At 43.2% G+C, this 23,395-nt stretch overlaps 1 protein-coding gene across 1 annotated transcript in view; it reads right to left on the bottom strand.

The window, feature by feature from the left end:
• ITPR1 (inositol 1,4,5-trisphosphate receptor type 1) overlaps positions 1–23,395 on the bottom strand; it is a 315,422-nt gene that overhangs the window by 43,875 nt on the left and 248,152 nt on the right. Inside the window, exons 45-51 of the mRNA XM_063115344.1 lie at positions 21,473–21,673; positions 19,851–19,961; positions 17,583–17,678; positions 14,761–14,883; positions 13,605–13,709; positions 10,325–10,517; positions 3,277–3,399 (exon numbers count right to left, since the gene is read on the bottom strand). Of these exons, the coding sequence (XP_062971414.1) occupies positions 3,277–3,399; positions 10,325–10,517; positions 13,605–13,709; positions 14,761–14,883; positions 17,583–17,678; positions 19,851–19,961; positions 21,473–21,673 (952 nt within the window). The remainder of the gene's footprint in view (positions 1–3,276; positions 3,400–10,324; positions 10,518–13,604; positions 13,710–14,760; positions 14,884–17,582; positions 17,679–19,850; positions 19,962–21,472; positions 21,674–23,395) is intronic.

Genomic DNA, 23,395 nt, shown 5'->3' with positions numbered 1-23,395 from the left:
TGTTTGTACTTTAAATAGTTCTAGTAGCTATAGTTGTAATAGCTCCAAACTGGAAAGAACCCAAAGGTTCATTAATTGTTGAATGGATAAATTGTGGTATATCCATATATCAGACACATGTTTTGTAAATTCTTTCTTTCGTTTTCTTAAGTGCTTAATCACCATTTTAAACTGACACTTAAGATCTTAGTATAATAAATGTAACCAGTACAATGTGTGTTCCTAAATCCTAAAGAGGCCAATGTTCATACCTGCTGTCTCCCCACCATAAAATAGTATTACAAAACACTGCTGGGTTCCAAAAATCCAACTCTAGAAAGACAACTTTGAGAAAGGTGAAGAAATCTGAATTTGGACAGATTATTATAGAATTTGCTGTTACTTTTGTTAGATATGATAATGGCATAGTGATAATAGTTAGAGATGCACACTGAAATATTTATGAACAAAAACAAGATGTTTAGACTTCTTTAAAATGTTTCAGAAAATACAGTAGGGGTATAGATGAAATGATTGGCAAAATGTTAATTGTTAAAGCTGGACTGATAGGTATATTATACTATATATAGTTCATTATACTGTTCTTTTTATTTGTGTATATATTTGAAATTCTCAATAACAAAAAAGTTTAAAAAATAGTACTATATTTGCTTTAATCATCATAGCATGCTCACAAATTTAGTAAGAAGTCTGAAGCTGCCCAAGTTGCATGCCTTAGAAAGACTATGTGATTCACCTGTTATGAAAGAAGGAAGGGGGAAATGGTACTTATGAAAAGGAGCTTTTAAGGGCACCAGTGTTCTTGGCAGCTGCAAACCTTGTAAGCCACAGAACCACATCAGCACACACAACAAGGCCATTACAAACATTTGAGAGGGACATCTTGGAAATCTTGTTTTTAGGATGCAACAAATCTTAACAAATATTGATCTCAAAGAAGTATTTTCAGATCAACAAACCAAATCTTCTTTCTAGGCTGTTAATACAACACTCCTCTTGAAGATGGTTAGCAGTAAGTATAGAAAATGCCCTCAACACACCTTATAAAAGGGGAAAAAAAATCCCTCTGAAAGTGAATTGATGTGTTTGAGACAATTTCAGTGACTATATAACAGAAAGGGCTTCCATAGGTCAGATCAACCTCCCTCCCCTCCCAGGAGATTTAATTATGCTTTCAGTTTAGTCTATCAGCATGAAGTTCTAAAGCCCTTGATTCCAAAACAGGAAGCCTGGACTCCTACAGATCAGCTAGAATTGATGCCACATTCAGAAAACACCATTTTAGAGTTGGAATGGCCCTTAGCAATCATCTCCTCTAGTGGGTCTCAGACTTTTGATGGGCAAGAATTAGGATGCTCCAGAGATCCTGACTAGGTTGGCAATGATTTTTCCCTAAATGCTACAGGAATTTCTGAAGCCATATCAAAGTTTCACAACCACTGTCTCGATTTAAGCATCTTTTAATACAGAGGATAACAAGGACTAACTGAAGCAGCTTTCCCAGAGTCACACAGCAAATGAGCAGCAGAGTCAGGCCTAGACAGTAATTGTCTGGACTTCTTAAGTCTAGGAATTCTACTACTGGATAAAGCTTATCACTGAAGAGAGGAGGGGGGTTGACAACTCACTGTCCCCAGGCAGTGGCCTGAACACTGCCACAAATGACCAGTGAAGAAAATGGTCAAGGTGAATAATAAAAATTTGAAATGTTTTCAAAGAAATGGAGAATAAATGAAAACACATCCAAAGTAATGGTTGAATAATCTGCTATGATGAGCATGACAACCTCTCTGAGGTGAAAGGAGACCTGGGCCTCTGTCACAGCCAGCTGAGCTCTTCAGTGACCCCTTCATGGCTCACACATCTGCTGACCGGCAGTTTGGTTAAGGGGGACGACCCCTCAGAGAACACCTTGCAGCCCTGTGTTCCTGTCAAATCTTTTCAGACACAGGCACACGTCTCCTGCCATGGGATTTAGAAGAAAAATCCCCCTGGACTCATGTTTAGGTCATGCTTTTGAGGGAAAAAAAAATCATTCAAATAGTGCTTTCAATGCAACTTAAGACCAAATAGAAAAGCTAATTCCTCAAATGGGTAAGTTAGATATAAAAGCATTACATAATATGTCATACTTTGAAATTGGTCCTTAGGTTTACTTTTATTTCATATACATGAGCTGTTTGAGTTGGTGTCTGCATTATTAAGATAAAGAGCTGAGCCTGAAACTTACTCCAGCACTGTTTTGTGTTTTACTTTGGGGCCCTTTATCCATTATGTTTCACACAAGGTGCTTCCTGGCAGGTTGTTACATACATATGAAGGTACTTCAAAAAGTTTATGGAAAAATAGAATTAAATCTTTCCATGAACTTTTTGAAGTACTCTCATATGTGATGTAATCTGCCAAAAAGCTCTGATGAAAAATTTAGCTGAAAACTAGACCTCCCAAGAGACTGTAGTGGGTGTCAGAACAGGGGCCGTAGATGTATAATGGAAGAGGAGCTTTTAATGCCTGCCACCTGAACCCCACAGTTTGAATGCCTCTAGAACGCCATTAACATACCGAGGGACCCTAAACAGAAAATGTCCCTCCTGAATGGTCTGTTTTTCAGCAAAATGTGTGCAGTCCTCATACAGATGACTGGAAGGATGAAGTGCTCGCATAGATTGCACTGGAAGGTGATAGTGGGTGGGGGAAATCCATAAAGACCATGGACATTGTGTTTTACTATGTGAATAATGGCATGCAGCTCTTAATAGACTAAACATTCAAGATGCACAGTCTGCACTTATTCAAGTCCTGTCTCCCTTCTGACCTGTGGCAAAAAACCAAAAATTCCAGAGATTTCTTACAAATTCTTCAGTCTGAAATCCATTGCAGAAGTATGGTGTGGGAAAACATATACTGGACTGAGCGTCAAAACAGCTATGTTTTAGAATTAGCTTTACCACTAACTAGCTGTGTGACTTTGGCTAAATCTCTCAACTTCTCTGAGACATAGTTTCCCAATATATAACAACAAGGGAGCTAAGATGATTTCTCACAGGTTTAATAGTGTATAGCTTCTCTTTCTTTTCTGATTAAAAAAAAAAACTTAGATACAAAGTTAGATTTAAAACTAAATCTGTGGTGAAAGCTACAATCGCATCTTGTGTGAAAATGGATGCCTGGGATCCTAAATATTGCACCAGTGTTTCCAGGGACCTTATTTCAGATGCAGGTCATAGCCTTTCCTGCTGCAGCTAGCAGTTTCCTTGAAATTAAAGATATAGGTACCTCCTCGGACTCCCTTAAATGGGTAGAAAAACGCCACCAGCAGGTTCATCAGGACAGCCAGGTTAAATGAAATGCTGCTCCAGAAGGACATGTTGCGGGCACACCAATACAAAACGGGCTGCGCTGTAGAAACAAGGTAAAACCACATGAGGTTAGACCACTGGGAATTTGACATGGCCCTTCCTCCTGTTCTGCCCCCACAAGTCCACTTTTGTTTCCAGTTTTTACCACAACAGTAAAAATGATCATTTGTGTTGAAGTTGGCACATAATGACATTGGACTGGTTGATTTCTGTGTGGAGTACTTACTGGAACAGAAGATGTACTGGGAGACAAGGAAGAAGAGAAGAGAAAGAGAAAAGTTGGAACATCTAAAAACCCTGCCTGCCCCAGTCAACACTGTCAGTTATGGAATCTGGGGTTCATGCACTGAGTCCTTGGTTACCCCCAGGCTCCAGGGCCTGAAGAGATGCCCAGAGAGACCCAGGAGTTCAATCAACTTTGTAGGAGTGTGGGGACCTGAGGTGGGGGAGGGGGGAAGAGATGATATTCAGAGCTGGCCAGCTGGGCTCATACTGGGACTGGCACCATTTCCACATTTCCCCTTTGCACAAAATATTCCACTAACTTGCTGGTGCCTAAAAGCAAGACAATGACCCCTTTTCTGACACCCAGTCATTTGCCATTTCCTGAGTCTGATGATCGCTCTTGGGTATGGGGCACTGGATGTGTGAGCTGCTGACCAGGTGGTCAGCAGCAGAGTTCCCACTTCCAAAGGCTACAGGAGGGAAAAGATGTGGTACCAAAGCCATCACAAAGAGCAGGAGACACTTTCGCTATTGCTGCCATCTCAAACCACTGCTACCTACAGGTGATACCACGCTGGCCGGGCATTCTCAGAACGACAAACCTGTGGCTATACTTTGGTGCAATGGTGCTTCCTTCTCCCTGAACTCTTTTTCAGTGGTACATTATACTTAGGTGCCTTATGCTCAAAAATAAATGTGGTAGGAATAATTTCAGTGTCCATGCCAGAGGCAAAGTTTCCAAAAGATAGTCTCATTCAATGTTATCTCCCTCCAGAGAGAAGCATGGAATATGTGAAAATGGATCTCTATTGTGTATTTCTTGTTCCCAATGAAGTCATCATTTAACTTTAGGACAGCAGCCAGTGACAAATCCAATGGCCCTATAATGATGCTTACAGCAGCAGCCAAGCTTGGAAGCTTCCATCCAAAATAAAGTTACGATACAATTAAACAGAGCCCTGGGTGATTTAATAATTGCTTGAATCATGTTTGCACTCGGTAACAGGCGATGTTTCCAAACTGTAGAGATTTAGAGCTATGAGCAATCTTCTAGTTTAAAATCCCACATTTCATAAATGAGGGAAACTGAGGCCCAGCAAAGGGCAGAAGCTGTGAGAATCGTGTCACCCAGGTTAGTGATTCTCTGGGGTTAGCAACAGGGATAAAGATAAGTGGCTCGTGCCCTCATTCAATAGAGGAGTGGACCAGGACCCAGTCAAGTGCCAGGTACAATTTAACTTTTTTGTAAGTTCATTGCTGAAGCAAATATAAAATGAGAAATCATCTGCTCTGGAAACAGCTATTGGTGTTTCTTCTGGAACTGAAGCCTTTTTGTAGTCTGAATATGAAAATCCAGAAGAGGCAGAAGAGATGAACAGCAAAGAGCTGATCAATGCTGAAGCTGAGAGATGTAGCATGAGAATTTATAATATTCTTCCCACACCAGTGTATGTATAAAAAGCTCATAATAAGGGGGGGGGGGGGAGGAACTGGCAAACCTCAGTGATGGTCTATTTGAGCCAACATTCTCTTTAGAGGGAACTCTCAGTATGAAATGTGAGAGTGTCTGCTGTAGAGTACTTCAATACAGTTGTAATAAATGGTCTTCGACTATGGCATATAGTTCACAATTAAATCTTTTTTTTTTATAAGGTTAGTATTCTACTTAAGTTACAGTGTCATTTTGAATCTAAACAAACATTTAGTCCTTCAAATCAACTGGGTATTTATCCAGGTGCAAGAAGATACTTAAGAGACCAATCTTGACTCCAATGTCTTTTATTTCCTGTGGCGTATGGAACTATGTCCCTGTATCTACCTTTCCAGACCCTTCTCCCATTTCCAATTCTCCATACACTCTGCCTTTGCATCCCAGTCTAGTGGTGGTTCCTTGAATACACCCTGTCCTCTCCAGCCTCCGTGTGCTCTGGTGATACTGCGAAATGTATATTGGTCTTCATCCCTGTTTCCTGGCACAAAAAGGATTCCAAAAATCCTTGGAATCTTCTAAGTGATAAGTGTCTTTTTTTATATTAATGAGTTGAATGAAGGCTGGCAGCCCCTAGGTAGCTTCAGGGTGGGGGCTGGTCACTTGGAAAGACCAAGGCAGGATTAGAAGGTTGGGACTTTCAGCCCCACCCCCAACCTGGGTGGGGAGTGTGGGTAGGGCTGAAGGTTAAGTTTGCCAATAGCCCATGATTTAATCAGTCATGCTTCTATAAAGAAACCTCCATAAAAACCCAAAAGGACTGGGTCCAGAGAGTTTCTGGATAGCTGAACATGTGGACGTTCTGGAGGGTGGCACACCCAGGGAGGGCACGGAAGCTCTGCACCCCTTCTCCCATACCTCGCCCTGTATCCTTTGTAACATCCTAAACAATAAAACTTATGTAAATATAAGGAAGTGTTTCCCTGAGTTCTGTGAGCCATACTAGCAAATTAACTGAGCCCAAACCAGAGGAGGGTGTTGTGGGAACCCTGATTTATAGCCAGTCAGTCAGAAGTACAGGTATAACAACCTGGGGCTTGCAACTGGTATCTGAAGTGGGGGTGGGGGGTCTGTCTTGGGGACTGACTCTCAACCTGTGGGATCTGAGGCTATCTCCAGGTACAGGGTGTACGAACTGAACTGAATTACAGGACACCCAGCTGGTGTCCACTGCAGAACTGACTGCCTGCTTGGTATGTGGGGAAAACTCCTCACACATTTGGTCACAAAAGTCTTCTGTGCTGATTATTGAGTGAGAGTACAGGAAAAACTGAGTTTCTTTTTTCCTATGTATTATCAGAACTCCCTTTGTGGTGATTTAAAAATACGTTCAATTCTTTGATACTCCTCCCCTTCAGGAGGTAAAGCTTAGTTCCCTTCCTTTTGGGTGTGGGCTGGACTGAGCGACTCGCTTCTACTGAACAGAATGCAGTGGAACTGTGGGTGCACGACTTCCGAGACTGGGTCATAAAAGGCATAGCATCTTCTTCCTTCCTCTCTCTTGAATCCATCGTGTGCTCTGAGGAAACGAACTGCTGTTTATGAAGACACTCAGCATAACTAGGGAGAGGTCCATGTGGAGAGGAACTGAGGCCTCCTGCCAACACCCATGTGAGAGAGCTGAGAAGTGGACCCTCCAGGTCCAGCCCAGCCTTCAGATGACAGTAGCCCTGGCAGATGTCTTGGCTGTAACCTAATGAAAGATCCTGGGCCGGAACTACCCAGCTAAACCACTCCCAAACTCCCAATCCCAAGAAACTGGGCAAAAAACAAATATTTATTGTTTTAAGCCACTAAATTTTATGGTAATTTGTTACACAGTGATAGAAAGCAACTAACATACCTTCTGTAGGAGGCAAAATAATGTCCCCTCCTCAAGATGTCCCCATCCTAGTCCTTGGAACCTGTGTTATCTTATATGGCAAAAGAGACTTTGCAAGTGTGATTAAGTTAAGGCTCTTGAGATGGAGAGATTATCCTGCACTATCTAGGTGGGAGCAATGTAATCCCAAGGGTCCTTATTATTGAAAGACGGAGGCAGAAGAGTCAGAGTCAGAAAAGAACACATGACAATAGAAGCAGGGCTCGGAGAGATGCAATTGCTGACTCTGAAGATGCCAAAAGCAAAGGAATGCAGGCAGCCTCTCAAAGCTGGAAAAGGCTAGAGGCCTCCAGGAGGAACACAGCCTTGCTAATGCATTGATTTTAGCCTGCTGAGAACCTTTTCAGACTTCTGACCTCAGAACTGCAAGATAACACATTTTTGTAGTAAGCTTCAAAGTCTGTGGCAATTTGTCACAGCAGCAATAGGAAACTAATACACCTTCGCTTCCCCCAATCTCTCAAACTGTGTCTATCCAAGTCCTATCTACCCTTGTAGATGTTATTCAGATCCCACCTTTTCTCTGAAGCCTTCCTTTCCCACACTTCCACGATGTGCCATTGCTTGATTATAGCCCTGGTCATAATTGGCTTGGTATTACAGCCTTAAAAATATGCCTGTGCCGTCTGCCCCTCTCAGATACTAAGTTCCCACAGGAAGGAGTCATAGCTCACACACTGCTGAATTCCCCACTGTACCTTGTAGAATGTCTTCTACTTACTAGGGGCTAAAAGTTGGCTGGATCAATAATACACCTGCTACATTATAGCAAAAAGATGGAGTACCATGATCCTGGACAGGCAGAGCAATTTAAATAACTACAACCCAGTGCATCTCTTGGTAATACACTTTCCTAGTTTTTTGTTTGTTTTAAAGGAACTGGGCCTTGCTGGATGACTTTCACTCTATATACATATCAACAAACAGAATTTACCAGCTCTTTTCCGATGAGCGTGATAACCATGAGGGACAACCTCAAGCAAGAATGTGTCAGCATATGCAACTCTGCCTTGATTTCCTCTTTCACTGTCTTCTAGTTTTTTCCAAGGCCAGTTTCACTTCACCAGCACTAGGATCTTCAGAAGGTGTCAGAGAGGGATGGTCGACAGAGGGTGTGAATGCACAGAAGGCTGTGCGTGCGTGCGTGTGTGTGTGTGTGTGTGAGCACACTGCGTAAGTAAAACAAGGAAGAGGATTCTGGAGAAGAGAGCAATTGGGTCTTTTAATACTTGCAGAAGAAAATACTAAGCAACACAAAGACCTCACTTTGTGTCTCAGTCCTAGCTACAGATTATTCAAAGCACAGGTGATCCTCTGTGCAATATTCACGCAAAGTAAAGCAGCTACATGTATAAGCCAGAAAAATCTTTTCTTTAGACTTAGAAGAATAAGTATGTAGAGGGGAAAAATGCATTTCATTTTAACTGCACTTCTAATGAGTATATTTCTCCCTCCCTAAATATGGAAATCATGTTTAATTCCGTTATTATTTTCCATTTCTCTCTCACCAGCAGATAGCTTTGAAGCCAATTAAAAGTTTTCAGTTGACAACTACGGTTGTGTTTAAGCTTCATTGAAACAAATACTATTTTTCAAAAAAAGACTGAAATAAGAGAAAGTACTAGCGACAAGGCAATATAAATCTTAAAATAATAATGAGATGGCCATTCTGGGAAAAATAAATCGGGTTGTCTTAATGCCCTATTTTATAGGTAAGGGTCTAGGAGCAGTTAAGTCATTTGCCGGGGACCACAGAGCCAGTGGGTGGCAGAGTAGAATGAACTCAGATCCCCCACTCCTTGGGGCTGAGTTCCTCCTACCAACCCAGGCTGCAGTCAACATCCCAGAAAGAGCAATGAGGAGATCCCTCACACCTCACCAGAAAAGGTAAAAACCTTTTTATGGGTTCATAAGCCTTTAGGAGAGCCTATAAATTACATACATTATATATATGATTTGATAACACAATTCTGAGAAAATAAATGTATCTGACCAGTATCAGTAGACACATACCCCGATAAGGGTAAAATTACAAGTTATTAACTATTATGGAGGTCTGTATACATGAATTCATGATTATCCCCTAAAACTAGAATTAGGGAATATGCAGTAAAAGACAAAAAGCAACAAAGAACAAGTTCTTCCCTATATAACATAAGAGCTGAAAATATGCATATGAAATGGTTGGGTCCATGTCTACTTTTTGGTGGGAGAGTTAAATCTTTTTTCTCTTAGTGCCCGAGCACGGTGCTATGTAAAAGTTTCAGTGTTCATGATATTACTTGGGCTGTGAGAGTCTTAGAGGACTCCACAGTAGCCATGTGGACACACTAATAGTGGGCAGAATCACACCCTAAGTCTTCTGAGGTCCATACCAAGGAGGACAGGCTTACTGGCCTGCTAGTTCCCTTGGCTCCTTGGTCGGACACCACACATGTTGCTGGGTGAGAGATGGGTTTGGCCCAGCAAGACATTTTATGATGTTCTAAAGTGCTAGACAATGAGGTGGCCCTTAGAGATGAGCAAGAACAGAGTGGGGGGCGGGGGCAGTGGCTAACCTGCCTGCACAACCCTCTGCCTTGAGCCAAATCTAGGCATGCAGGGCGGCAGGGAGAGAAGTGGAAAAGAAAAGATCCACAGCAAGGGAGGCTGGTCTGTTCTTGCTCAGACTGGCAGGGATCAGGGAGAGGACAAAAGCTCCCAGAAACTGAGCTTCAACATAGCCTCACCCCCACCCCCAAGCGTACTGTTGGTACTGAAGGATCCCATTAAAACCCTAATGAAAACCAAGAGTGGAGAAGCCCTCTGGGGAAGCCCTATAAATGTGTTTTAGATGAGTAATTTCAACCCGACTGGCTGGGCTTCTCAATGGGACTCACTAGTAAGCGACGATGCATCTTATGTGGCAAATGATTCTGCTGCCTTTAAAATGATTTCCAGTCTAAAACCCGAGCTACTCTGTAAAAGGGAAAATACCAGAGTCTCTGGAGCAGGTGTGCTTGTAAATGAGCCATCACACTGTGAATTTCCCGCTTAAGTGAACCGTCCTGTGAGCTCAAGGGCCTGGCCTTTTCTCCCCTCCTTTTTTCTACATCGAGATACCAAAAAAAGGAATTCACAGAGTCTTCCATGGAGCTCCCCAGTCAAATCAAGTCAGATGCTGCATGAAGGATGCATTTTTTGGGGGAGCTGCCACACTTAGGCTGGGGCCCCTTCATCAGCCACAGAAGTGTCTATGACCTGCCGGTTGTCAGAGGTGGAAGGTATCATACATTGCACCAGCCTGGCTCCTGCTCGGAGATAAACACACCATCGAGCCCAGCCCCAGAGCCAAAGCTCCCTGTGGTGTCCCGGAAGTACATGACCCACCTCGCAGTTTCTTCTGCCAGTTCATTTCATTGAAGAGATCTTCGGACCGCAGGAAGAAATCGTTAATCTTGCTGCCTTGCTCGTCCCTCTCTGTAGTGTAATATATTCGTAGTTTTGACTCCTTGGTTAGGAATTCACATATGCTGGGCACAGGGAAGACGATCTGTTCCATTGTTCTATCTAATCTGACAATCTAGGGTGAAAAACGGAGATTAAACACTCATCTTCAAAACGTTCTACTGAAACTATTTGCTATTGGTGGTGGACTCAGTGTCCAAGATCGGGTACAATATGATCTTCTCTGATTTTATAACCCCAGACTAGGCTCTCTGTCTTTTAGAGTTACATAAAAAAGAGTTTTGGTAAGCCTGTAAGAGTATTTTTCCAACCTCACATCCATTAATTTTAATGTGACCAACTTTTATCTGGAATACTTTATACTGTGTTTTGTGTACGTTTTCAGATGAGGCTGGTACTATCCAATAGCACTTTCTGTAATGTTGGAATAGTTCTGTATCTGTCCTGTCATACGTCACTAGTCACATGTGACCACTGAGCACTAGCACATGGGGCTAATGCAACTGAGGAACAGAATATTTAATTTTATTTCATTTTTATATAAATAGCCTCACATGGCTAATGGCTATCATATCAGATGGTGAAGTGCTAGGCAATGGTACAAATCACATCTAAGAACCATTCTCAAATAGAAAAATTGGGTTATTTTCCCTAGAGAGAAACTTTAAAGAGAGATCTTTGGTTTATATCCAGTTGCAATGAGCTCCTACCTCATACTGGTCACAGCATCTAAAACGTACAACACATGAAACCAATGTGCCCATTTAACTTTGGGAGAGCACTCACTGTTCTTTAAACTATCTTTGTTGGGCCCCAGGGGTGGACACCTTACAGGTTTTCCTCCATGCCCTTCCTGGACTGGCTCAATCCCCAGGGAGGAGGTAGTCTCGTCTGTATTGTTCAAATTCTAGGACACTCTATTGAGTCACAGTCCTGGGGGGTAGAGATTTCAAAGGGGCTACGGGTTGCAGTACAATAGAGGCATGGCCTCTCTTTATTATTCCTCCCAGAGGCTGGAGAAGTCAGGCGAGAGTTGGGGCCAACTCACTTTACAAGAACAGTTGGTTCTTACTCTCCCAACACCTGTGTTCCCTGATGCAGCAAGACAGATGACTCAGGTCAAGTTGCAGCAGGAAACTCTCTCAGAGGTGAGACAGGTTCCCATAGCCCTGGCTCCATATGTTCTGAAGGATGTGGTCTTCAGACCAGCAGTTCCCAAATCTAGCTGGAAATCAGGTTTTAGGAAGCATTGTTAGCATACTGATTCTGGTCCATAATCTAACCTCATTTAACTAGAGTTGTGATGTGGGGATTAATGACTACAACCTGCATATGAACTAGCTTCCCAGATGACCTTGCTGTACACACAGGCTCGGGATCAACTATGCGGTCACCTGCTACCAAGAGACTGCCTGCTTCACACAGTCAAGTGGGCTCCAGGTCAGTCTTCCTTCCACTGAAGGACTATGATCAGAGATGTGCAGCTGGGTTCAGGAGGGGAAGGAGGAATAGACAAGGAGGCCTTGTGGCAAGAATTGAGTTCCAGACCCCAGGGCTATCCAGAATAACTCACCAGGGTGAAGACACTGGGATCTACGAAGAAAGTCCCAGGTAATAACAAAGTGTTCCCTGGCTTTGCACAGTTTACTCCCTAGGGAAACTTGAAGAGATAGATGGCTGGCCACAGGCAGGACTCTAGAGCTAGGGACATCATGACTGGCTATTTCTACCACTTAAGATCTATCCACACCTCTTTCTTAGTAGACTTTGAACTGGGAGTCACGAGAACATATTCTGGTCCTTCTCCCACCCCTAACAGGCTGCGTGACCTTGTTCACATCTCTTCCCCTGATCAAGTTTCAGTCTTTTCCCCAGTGAGCCAAGGAGCTCAATGAGATGATCTCCAAGGTTCTGTTCTCTGACTTTCCATTGCAGACATCTACTTCAAAAAGTTCATGAAAAGATTTGTATTACTTTTAATTCTATTGAAGAACCTTCATAAAGCTTGTTTTTTAAGGCTCCAGAGGATGGAGCTGGCCCTTCGGTCAAACTTCTAGGCATTAACGATTAATCAAGAATATTTGCTCACACTGACTGGCATGGTTGACTAATAGTGAAATGACGCATTTTATGAGGACAGCCCAGACATCTGAGACATCAGGTAAGAGCATATTCTTGAAAAATCTCCATCCTAAACATTTTTTATTGCCCAAAGGAGTCTTTAAAATCTTCAACACCTTCAAAAATCTTTGTTCCAACTCCAATCTTGAACTTGTGCATTTCCTCATTACAAAAACAAGGCACATCACCACTTACTGCCTAGAGCCTAGAGATGGAAGTCTACGTTCTCTCAGATGCTCAGAACAATGTAGGTGACATAAAATGCACCCATGGACTCAGGGGTCATACAGACCGGTATTAAAATTGCAGCTCTGCCACTAATAAATAGCCAAGCGACACAACCTTGCTGAGCCTTATTTCAGAGTCTTCCCATATGCAAAATGGAGATGATACCATTTGGTTCACAGGGGATTCCTAAGGTTTTGTGTTTGTGCTTTAAGTGCGGATCTGATCGGAACACTGCCCTGGGTAATACTCTCCCCCACTGCTGAGGGTGGAGTCCAGACTTCTTACAAGGACAGCTGACAAGATCCTTCAACACCTGGGCTGCCTGCTTTTCCTCTCTCTTGCTCACTGAACTCCAGTCCCAGGGTCCTTGCTCCGGCTCCTCCCCTCACCTAGAATTTTCCCACCTCCAGGCTTTCATTATTCCCCTGTCTGAAAAGCTCCTCCTCTGCCCGTGTCATTCCTATGTTAAGGTCTGTGCTTAGATGCCATTTCCTCAGAACAGGCCTCCTTGACACCACAGTCCACACACAGCAGATCCCTCTGCCGGACCGACTTATAGTGCCTTCCCCTTGTCCTCGTGGCCTTGTCAGAGCTTGTAATGAAAGAGATTTCCTTGACTTCATTCGCTCAGTGTCTGCCTCCCCATGAGGCCTCATGCAGCAATCGTGACTGTCTTGGCCATCACTCGACATCCAGCACCTAGTGCAGGACCCAGTATACAGTAGGTGCTCACAACATTTTTATTGCTCAGCCCAATAAATCCATGCCAGTCCCAGCACACTCCGAAAGCCTTGATGCAGGCCTGTGCCTGAAGCCTCAGCTCTCCCAGGCCCTGAGCTTACTCTGCTTTTACCTCTATCTGTGCCGTGTGCTTGGCATAAAACTCCAGAGCTTCATCTCCGTCCACTTGGCCACCGGGTTTCAGCATGGTCTGGAGTTCTTTGTTATGCCGAGCCAGCTAGAACACAAGCACAGAATTACAGGGGGTCGATGTCTCTTTGCAACAGGAACACACAGGCTCCTAACTCTGAGAATGAAAAATGCATAATAACCAGCAGCAACCTGAGGGGTGAAGGTGCCAGGAGGCTGCTATGTTCCATCGAGGTGTGCTTTGCACAGTGGCTATTTTGGGAGCCTGGCAGAAGAGCATGGAAAGCTCCTGCTGATGCACAGTCCCACTTTCCCCTGACTTCTTTAGCCAGACAGGAGGAAGATGGGGTTTTCTGCACAGCCCCACAGAGCCTCCATTCAGAGTGCTCACAACTCTCTCAGTGGCCAGATGCCGGGCACTGAGGAGATAAGGGGTAGGAGAACGTTTGAGATTCTTCAGCCAGTACACGATAGCAGGGCCCTACCAACCTCAGGCACAATCCGGTCATCATTTTATATCTAGTTCCTACACCTGAGTTTAAAAGGAGTGAAAGGGACAGGAAACACAAGCCTCTGGCAGGGTTGCTGCCTTCCCAGACCCACCAGAAAGCTCAAGGCCCCAAAAAGAGGAAGTATCTGCAAACACACAGCCACTTGGGAAGACAATGAAGAAATATGGCATTTTGGTGCCAGGGCACGAAGTATTATTGCATCCCCAAAAAGGCAAACAAAAAGAAGTGATGATGACAAGTCCCCACAGATTTCCAAGTGCGACAGGTAAGGAAGTTAGAGTTTATCTCTTTAGATCGTTAAGAGAGATTTGTCAGTATGTATGAAAAGCCTAAGACTCCTTTCAACTGTCTCCAAAGTCATAATCCATCTACGTGTCACTGTTCTGGAGTGAATGTCTTTAAGAAACATGGGGATTTCCAAGTACTTGACCTGTGGAAAAATGGAGAAGTCCCGGAACTCAGCACATGGGGTCAGGTTGCCAAAAGCACCTGTGAGCCACATTCTCATGAGTGCAAACAGCCCTAGGTTAGAGACTTAAAGGAAGAGCAAGTCTAAAGGCACCTCCAGATGGAATTCTGGCACTGTAGGTAAGCAGTGTCTGGAGGGGGCATAGGGAAAGGTCATACCTGATGAGCTAATATGTAGATGTTGTGTCCCACATTCCTGGGGGAGGCAGCTCCGTCCTCACCATTTTCTCCATCCTCAAATTCCACTTCACCTTGCATATAGGCTTTCTTGATCACTTCCACCTGCAAGAGGAGCCAAGAGAATAAAATTCCCGTTTCAAGGCAGCCCACACTGAACTGACATTGACAGCACACACACTAGCCATCTCCCCTGCCAGGGCAGACTCTGCTCATCAGGCTCCCTTTCCCATTAGGCTTGGATGCAGCCTCAGAATCCTTCCCAGCACTGTCACATGCAGTCACCACCAATCAATCTCCACTGGCGTGAGAAATGAAACTCATTCGCTCTACTTAGACCAAGAGACGTTCTGTGGCTGGTTCATGCTATTCTACTTTAGAAGGGGACAGTGGCTAATAATAAAAGCATCTTGAGATGATAAAACAGGATACAAATGTAGGCTAGAAGGCAGACTTTTCCTATCTCTTTCTCTGTCTCTCTTTTTTTTCAATGGCTGGCTGGTGCAGGGACCCGAACCCTTGACCTCGGTGTTAAGACTTTTCCTATCTCTGCATTTCCTCCTGCCAACTCTCAACCTCCCGCCACTCCCAACCCTTGCCATTTCAGGAAATACTAGTAAGAAATCCATTCACTTTTAGGAGGAGCTGGTGAAACTATTTTCTTACTTCAAATTTTTCCCTGTCCCCTACAGCCTACTCCATGTGAAAATAATAGCATGAACTAGTAACATCTACCAACACCGACTATCTGCCAAGCACTTGCTTAGTATTTTAACATTCTTTCAAAATAATAATAATAATAATAATAATAATGCTCACAAACATTTTATGAGGTTTCAAAGATTCCCATTTTTTATGGATGAAGAAACAGACTTAGTGAGATAAAAGGACATTCTTCAAGTCACAGCTAGTGAGTTGGGATTTGAACTTGGCCCCATTACCCTTCACAGCTGCATGACTCGACCCCCTGAGGCCCATGCTCTTGGTTCTTCTCCTGCTTACAGCACATTTCTTAGGGAATTTCTGTACCTGTCTTACTGTTCCCACTTGCCTCAGCTCCCGGAGAGCAGCGGGTGGGTCTGCTCATATCTGAATCCCTCCCCTAGTGCCCAGCACAATGCCCTGGACAAAGTAGGTACTGATAAAAAAATAAAATAAAAAATATTTATCAAATGAACACATCATTCAAGATTTAATCACTCAAAGAATAAGAATAAAATAACTTTAACTCCTAAATTGAATTAAAAATCATTTTCTTTGATGCCTTCTGTGTTGCCACAAGGCTATTACTCTGAGTTATTTCTCATTATTCAAGACCAAGCATGTAGAGGGCCACACGTTTCTGCACTGGCACCAGGTCAGGCCTTGGAAATAACTTGGAGATAAGAGCCTCACTCTCTAAACTTGTTTTCCTGCCAGTTCTAATACCAAGTCAATTAGAAAACATGTGGCATAGGATGTGGGGGCCAGAATACACACAGGTATGTATGTATACATGCACACGCGCACTCATACACATGTTCTGGATATTAGAGCTTCCCTGTTGTTTGGATTTTCAGAACATGTTTATTCCAGAAGGCCTTTGATTCTTCCCGTGAGCCAGAATGATGCGCTCCAACCACAAGGGGGCGACCCAGGAGCCAGTGGCAGCTATAGCACTGGGTGTTGACATTTCTCCCATCCAAGATAGGTCAGAAGACCTGGGGCATGTTCTTGATTCATGGGAACCAGAATGGGATCTCTGGAAAGTCATCCCCTCCCTACTCTAGAACAACCAACTGGCCTCCCCAGTAACTCCCAGTTACGTAAGCTGTTACGTAAATTCAGAGAGAACTTCCATCTCAGGCTGAGTACTCACTCCCGGACCTCAGAAATCAAAGAACTGGGCTGCTGTTAACTTTAAAGGAATACATAAAGGGACTTTAGCCTGGCCCCAAGTGCACATTCAGGTCACCAAGAGGCAGAAATGTTTTAGTGCCCTCATTTAAGTCTGTCAGTTACAGTTTATGTGCATGGGGAAAAGTCCAAACAGAGAGTTCTGTCCTCAACTCCTGTCACTGTCTCTAATAGCTACTTGTCTCACAGTTTGCAGCACAAACTCCCAACCTGGAAGTCACAGCCAATTGTGAATATCACCCCTCAAAAACAAACCAGATCATGTTTTCTTTAAAACAAGACAAAAACCCCAAAAAACAGAAACACCAGCTTCTAAAACTTCTGATGCCCAGATTCTTGGCACCGAGAAGAGAGATGAATTCTTTAGCACTAGACAAAGATACAACAAGAATACCAGCAATGAACATGAATAAGGAGAAAAGGAGCCTCAATTCACTAAGGGTTTATGATGTGCCGAGCACTGTGCTAAGGGCTTGACACAAATATTCTCATCTAGTCTTCACAACAATCCTCCAGACTAGGTAATATTATCTTCCTTGTACAGATCAGGCAAGTGCAGCTCAGAGAGATCAAGTGACTGCCCAAGCTGACACAGCAAAAAGGGCAGAGCTATGCACTTGAACTCAGGTCTGCTGGACTCCTTGACCACACTCTGCATTCTGTTCCGGATGAGGGGGAGGGGGAGGGAGGCTTCCACGTGTGGTTTGTGCTGAAGGGAGAGGGCAAGGCAGCACGTACTCGCTGCAATACTTCTCTCCCCAGGCAGAGGCCTGAGTTAACTGTTCTCTTTATACTTCTGATTTGGCGAATCTTTAAGAAAGCTCAAAGAAGCATATTCTCTGCTGTGCCCCAACTACTGTTCTGATGCTCCTTGGTGCCACAGTCAGGGGACCAGTCACCCAACTCACCAGTTCCTTTGGCCTCATGTTGTAAAGTATCCTCTCGGCGTTTTCACTGTCATGCCTGCTTTCCATGATGGCCAGGAGCAACTTCGAGGCATTGTTCTAAGTGGAGAAACCAAAGGAGAGGAGGTGTAGAGGAGAGCTTGGGTAGCTGGCATGAATGCTCGTGCATGGCCGACACCAGTGCTGTGTCCTGGCTACGCAGACAGGCAGGTCACCCTACAGGGCAGCCATGGGTCAACTACATCCAAAACCATGCACACCAGGCAGAGAATGTACCACTTCACACCCTGGATATGTCTGTGCAGAATCTGATTTGGGTCAAAGAGGCACACATTTGTTAGGACATACAGGTTACTATGCCTTCATGTTAGCTAGAACAAGTCCCAGTAGAAATTGGAAATTTAAACAGGGGTTCCTCTGGATACGCTGTTACCCTCAAGATGACAGTGGTCAGGAAGAACCTGCTATACAGACCCATGATGCCTTCAGGGTGGGTGTGGTTACAAACACTGTTATTCGGTCTTGCAGGCCAGAGAGGTCAGGCTATAAAGGTACTCCTCTCTATCTTAAAATATTTCTAACCGTTCTCATAACCCCTAATATTATCATGAGAGTCCAGCTGATACTACTTAACAAAAGTGACTCAAAGGAACACTGTACACATGCCAAGCCATAATTTCTCATTACATTAAAAATGTTCATGTGTCCACACCCTGCACTTCTGGGCTTGACCTCATTTTAGGCCCTGAGCCTATGATCATTTGCATGCTTCTTTGTGTATAGGACCTGAAAGTTGTTTTTTTTTGAAGGGGGGGGGTATTTTTTTCCTTCCCAAGTTTAGGTCACAGCAGTTCAGTTGAGTTGCTGGACTATCACTGGACAGAAATTTCTATCATAATCCACAGATTACTGGATTAGTTGAAAAAATCACTGAAATGCTGACCAGCAGCACATGAAATCCTCAGTTTATTCAGACCCTCATCATGGACTTTCTGATAAATGGCAGCCAGGTACATGAGCTTGAATGATATTTAAGTTAATTCTAAAACAAAATCTGTCAAAAGAAGTTTTAAAAAGAAAAAAAAAATTGCACTTAAACCATACACCCAAATCGACTATTAATTTGGATTCTCATTTCTAAATGCTAAAGGAAAAATAACTGTGCCATTCCTGTGGGCTTCTGTTAAACCCTCCCTATGGCCTTTCTTTCCCATGACACCCTTGATGCAATAAATACAGATCAGCTTTTTGGCTAAACCCTGTAGTTCCAAGCTCTTTCGTGACAATGATAAAGTGCTCACTACTGGGTATGGGTGTAAGATAGAGAACAGATCTCAACATGCCACAACATGGGAACAGTTAAAAAGGAAATGTGCTCGGTGAGGCTAACACGTTTCAAAATACACTTCAGACACCAGGATGGTTTGTAAGTTCAATTCTTAGAACTGAATCTTTGGATTCTTAAGAGAATTTTTGGAGCCCCTAAACCGGGGGTGGGTGCACCTCAGTAATCAACATCAGGAGTGGTATATCAGCTTCTCAAATATCCAAGAGGCCAGTGTGCAAAGCCAGCAACTCAAGCACCTTGAAGTCACTACTTTCACTCTGTAAAACTATTTTAGTATCATAGAGTCAAAATGTCAGTGGTGCCTCCACATTAGTCATCTGCATACAGTCCTCAATTTGTGCATAATTCAGAGAAACTCTTCAGAGACCTGTAGGCATATTCTCAGTCAGTATAATTTACCTTATTTTAAACCAACATTATTAACCAGTCTTCTGCTAAATCAATAACAGAACAGAAAAAGGTGTCCCCCTGATTAAATAAAAATAGTGGTTTTTTTTTTTTTGTCCTAGATAGGCTTAGTTGTGCTATTCTTCAAATGGCTCTTTTTCCTCAAAGGGAGAAAAAAAACCAGATACCATTGAGGGAATGGGGTTTCCAATGTTTCTCTGCTGGTGGCTTTCAGAATCAAGGCTTTTACTTCTTGGATGCTGTTTGAAATTGTTTCTCAGCTCTGAGTGATGAGTCTTCATTCCATGTGACCTAACAGTTGACAAGCTGATATCCTGTCATGAGACCCTTATTTGGAAGGGAAAGCATGAAGTTCTGCATTTTAGTCAGAACTTGTAACCTGGATCATTCATTTAGTTTAAAAGAACTGTCTTTAATAACTGGTTTCACAACAATGACCATGTCACATGCCAAAGTAAAACACACAAGTGACTGTTTCCAAGCGCTACTGTCTTTTGCTTTCAATTCCTACTTGCCTTCAGTTCTAATACAAGGTCCATCCTCTTCTTTCCCAAAGGATTGATGTCGTTAAGGATCAGAGCTGTGATGATATCAATGCCATTGGATTCATGGGTGGCTATGCAGTTCTGAGCAAACAGACACATACAGACATTTACACAAACACTGGTCATAAATCAGACGTCAAAGGCCAACAAGCTGAACTGCTATTTCAACACAATGCTTGCCACTCCCAGTAATGTCTCTAGAGGAGGGCTGCAAATTTTCCGTGAGAAAGTGGTAAAAATAAAAGACAGATGAAAATCTCTAGTTTCAGAATTAACAGTAAACAGTAGGAAAGTCCCCATGCACTATAACTGATAAGTTGGTTGTGTCTAATCCAAATAGTGTAGTGCAATAGGCTTTTGTTCTTAAAGGAAAATATGGTGTATGACTGATACTGAATTCTAAACCTTTTTCCCCTTTAAAGGTGTGTTCCATTCTCTCTATATATCACCCTTTCATATTTCGTACTTTTGCTTAAGGCTTAAGCTTGGAAAGCAAGTTTCCTATTTAATTCACACAATATCAGAATTAATCATCTTCCCCCAGGTAAGATTCCCCACTTGCAGCTCAGTCCACCTCAGTTCATTCCTTTCAACAGGACTCTGTGTGTCAGAAAAGCAAAATTGATGTAATAAGAAAATTTACTTACAAGTCAAATAAAGCCTTTCCCCCAAGCCTGTTGTATTTTTTTGTTCCTTTTTCACTTTAACTAGGACTACACCATCTGCTTCATCAAGGAACCAAGAGAGGAAAGAGGATCTAACAAAATGCTGTCCTCACATTCACAGAAAACTAAGACCAGGTTTTTAACAGACACTGAGTTGTTTCTCATAAACTACTATTGTCCAAGTGAAGGTCTTGGCTCCCCAAATAACACAGCATCTCAGACCATCTCTGGTCACTGGGTTTAGAACTGGCCATTTTAAACCTTGGCCTACCCCCTCCAGCCAGAATGGAGCTCTAATTTGTAGTTAAAAATCATATTCATCCTAGCACTGATACAAAAGCTAACAAAATCTTCAAGATTCCATTAAAAGCAATAACTCTACTCAAAAAAAGAAACTACTGGGGTACTTCTTGAGAGGCCAAAGTCAAGGTTACCAAGTCTTTCTTATCCCTGAATGTCCTTGATGTTGAAATCTCAACTATAAATGTTTTCATTTTACTTTTGAGCTGTCTCATGTGTAGCAAGTTTTTTCCTTGCTAGGTTTAAATCCCCTTCAAGTAGTCACTTTTTGATCTTCCCCAGTATTTAGAATAGATCGTAGTCTTCTGGTTATAATCTAATCCCTAGTTTATAACCTACTCCTAAAAATCAGGTTATAGTTGGACATTCCAACAAAATCAAACCAAACCAAACCATACCAAGCCAAGCAAAGAAGCCAGGGACAATTCCTCTAATGCCGATCATTAGGTAAAGTCCTGAAGTGTAATACAGCACTGTGGCTACTTCTCAACTGCTAGAAAATGGTCCCGGTCCTATTGACAACCTAGGCTAACAGTCAGATGCTATGTAACTTCTGAACTAGTCTCTGTCAACATTTCCAAAATGATAAACTTTTTTTTCCCCATCCCAAAATACAGATGAAATTACCTGGTTCTCATGGCAAGGTCCTTGACAGTATTCGGTCAGACTTTCCAGGGTTTGGTTGATAAGCGCTACATTCTTTTCGTTTATATATAGCCCAAGAAGACCAAGGCCCCCGGTTGTGCTTCCACAAATACAGTCCAGAAACTGCAGCGTCTCACATACCAAATTGTAGTTGGTCTTGTTATTTTGGCAACGAAGGAAGTTCTGCAATTAAACAGTCCCCAGGATGGAGGAACATAGGCAGAGAGAAGAGGGAAGAGGTCATTCATTCTGACATTTTGATAGTCTGTAATAGGTTGGTGCCCTGACTGATCAGCAGTTATGCAGAGGGATGCAGCATGCGACAGACAGAAGAGTCAGCATGGTCACGATGGTCTGCCAGTGGACTGGATCTGTGGCAGTGGCCACCAACACTGCAGCTTGCTCTCCAAGGTGTTTTTATATGGGATGCAGGGGAGAAGGGCCCCTCACTGAGGCCCACTTCAGACCCCTATAGTCCTTCTCAGTTCTCATTTCTCCACTCACTTCTCACCCCCTTCTCCACTCCTGCCAGCCCCTTCCCATCAGGTGTTAAGTTCAAAGGCATCTGACATTTCCAAGGGCAGTGGTTACATTTAAACAATGATGCTGTGGGGTCTGCTTGCTGAATGCCCAGAGCCTAGTACTTGGATGGTTCACCACAAAATTAGATGTCATAGGCTGGCTTAAGCCCAGTGCCATGGAGGGAACCTGGACTATTGTATTTGGCCAATTCCATTATTAAACGAAGGGATGAGAGTGCGTACATGTGTGTGTGCTATGTGCATGTGCCCAAGTACGTATTCTCCAGGTAAACCTGTAATGTTAACAAGAGACATAAGAGCAAGGTACTTCCTCACTAAAACAGAGAAAGCCACTTTCAATCACCACGTAAAGCAGAGGAGAGTCTCTGTCTCTCTCTCTCTGTTCTCCTTGCTTCCACCATCTCACAACGTGAGACCCCGGGTCGCTGTTGCCACCACCAGATGGACTTTGGACTTCCCAGCCTCAGAACTGTAAGCAAAAAATTTCACTTTCTTATAAATTACCCAGTTCCGTGTAAGCAATAAATTTCATTTTTCTTTATAAATCACCCAGTATCGGGTATCCTGTTATAGCAACATGAAACAGACTAATAATACAGCCGGCTTCTCAGGAGGGTCCAAAGCACAAACAAAGTGGCTAAAATCGGTCCTTCCCATTCCATTTATGACTGCGGAAAACAAGGCTTGCTTAAGGCAGCAACCGCCCGTTTCGGCAAAGTCAAACTTGGTGGCTTTATCTCTACTGAACATTTACCAACAGGAAAGTTATGGTTGTAAATACGACAAGAAACTTTGGGCAAGAGCCCAGAGATTGCTACTTCAAAAGGCCAGATTCTTTCTCCCTCTGAGTCCATCTGCACTTCTCTACAGCAGGGGCCAAAGACCCTCTCTGCTGTTTGAATGCCTCCCCCTTCCTCAGATCCACTGCCAACAGGGTGACATTCAGAGTAGTCGAATCCTACTCAAAACCATCATTTTGAGAACGAGATCCCTACAAATACAATTTCACTGGAGCAAGTCACCACCTGAAAGAGTTTGATTTTGTGGGAATTTTTAAAGATGATTCTAACCTCCATCCTTGTGAACCATTGGTCCAGATCATTAGCTTTCCAACGGGACCCTGCAGAACCCTAGGGGTTCTCTAGAATGTCCCCCACCCCACCCCCGCCCCAGGCTCTTGTAGGTGATAGAGGAGAAGAAAGTTCTGGTACTCTCTAGTTTGCTCTCATCTGCTTTACTAAGTACATTTCTGCATAAAACATTCAAGCAAAGGATTCTGTGGTCCAAAAAAACCAAAAAAGTTTAAAACCACTGAATTGGATAACCATTATGCTATCTTCAAATATTAAGTTGTTAGGTCTTT

The sequence above is a fragment of the Cynocephalus volans genome, chromosome 11 (assembly GCF_027409185.1).
Source record: "Cynocephalus volans isolate mCynVol1 chromosome 11, mCynVol1.pri, whole genome shotgun sequence".
Taxonomy (NCBI): Eukaryota; Metazoa; Chordata; class Mammalia; order Dermoptera; family Cynocephalidae; genus Cynocephalus; species Cynocephalus volans.
This window is presented reverse-complemented; position numbering and strand designations above follow the sequence as displayed.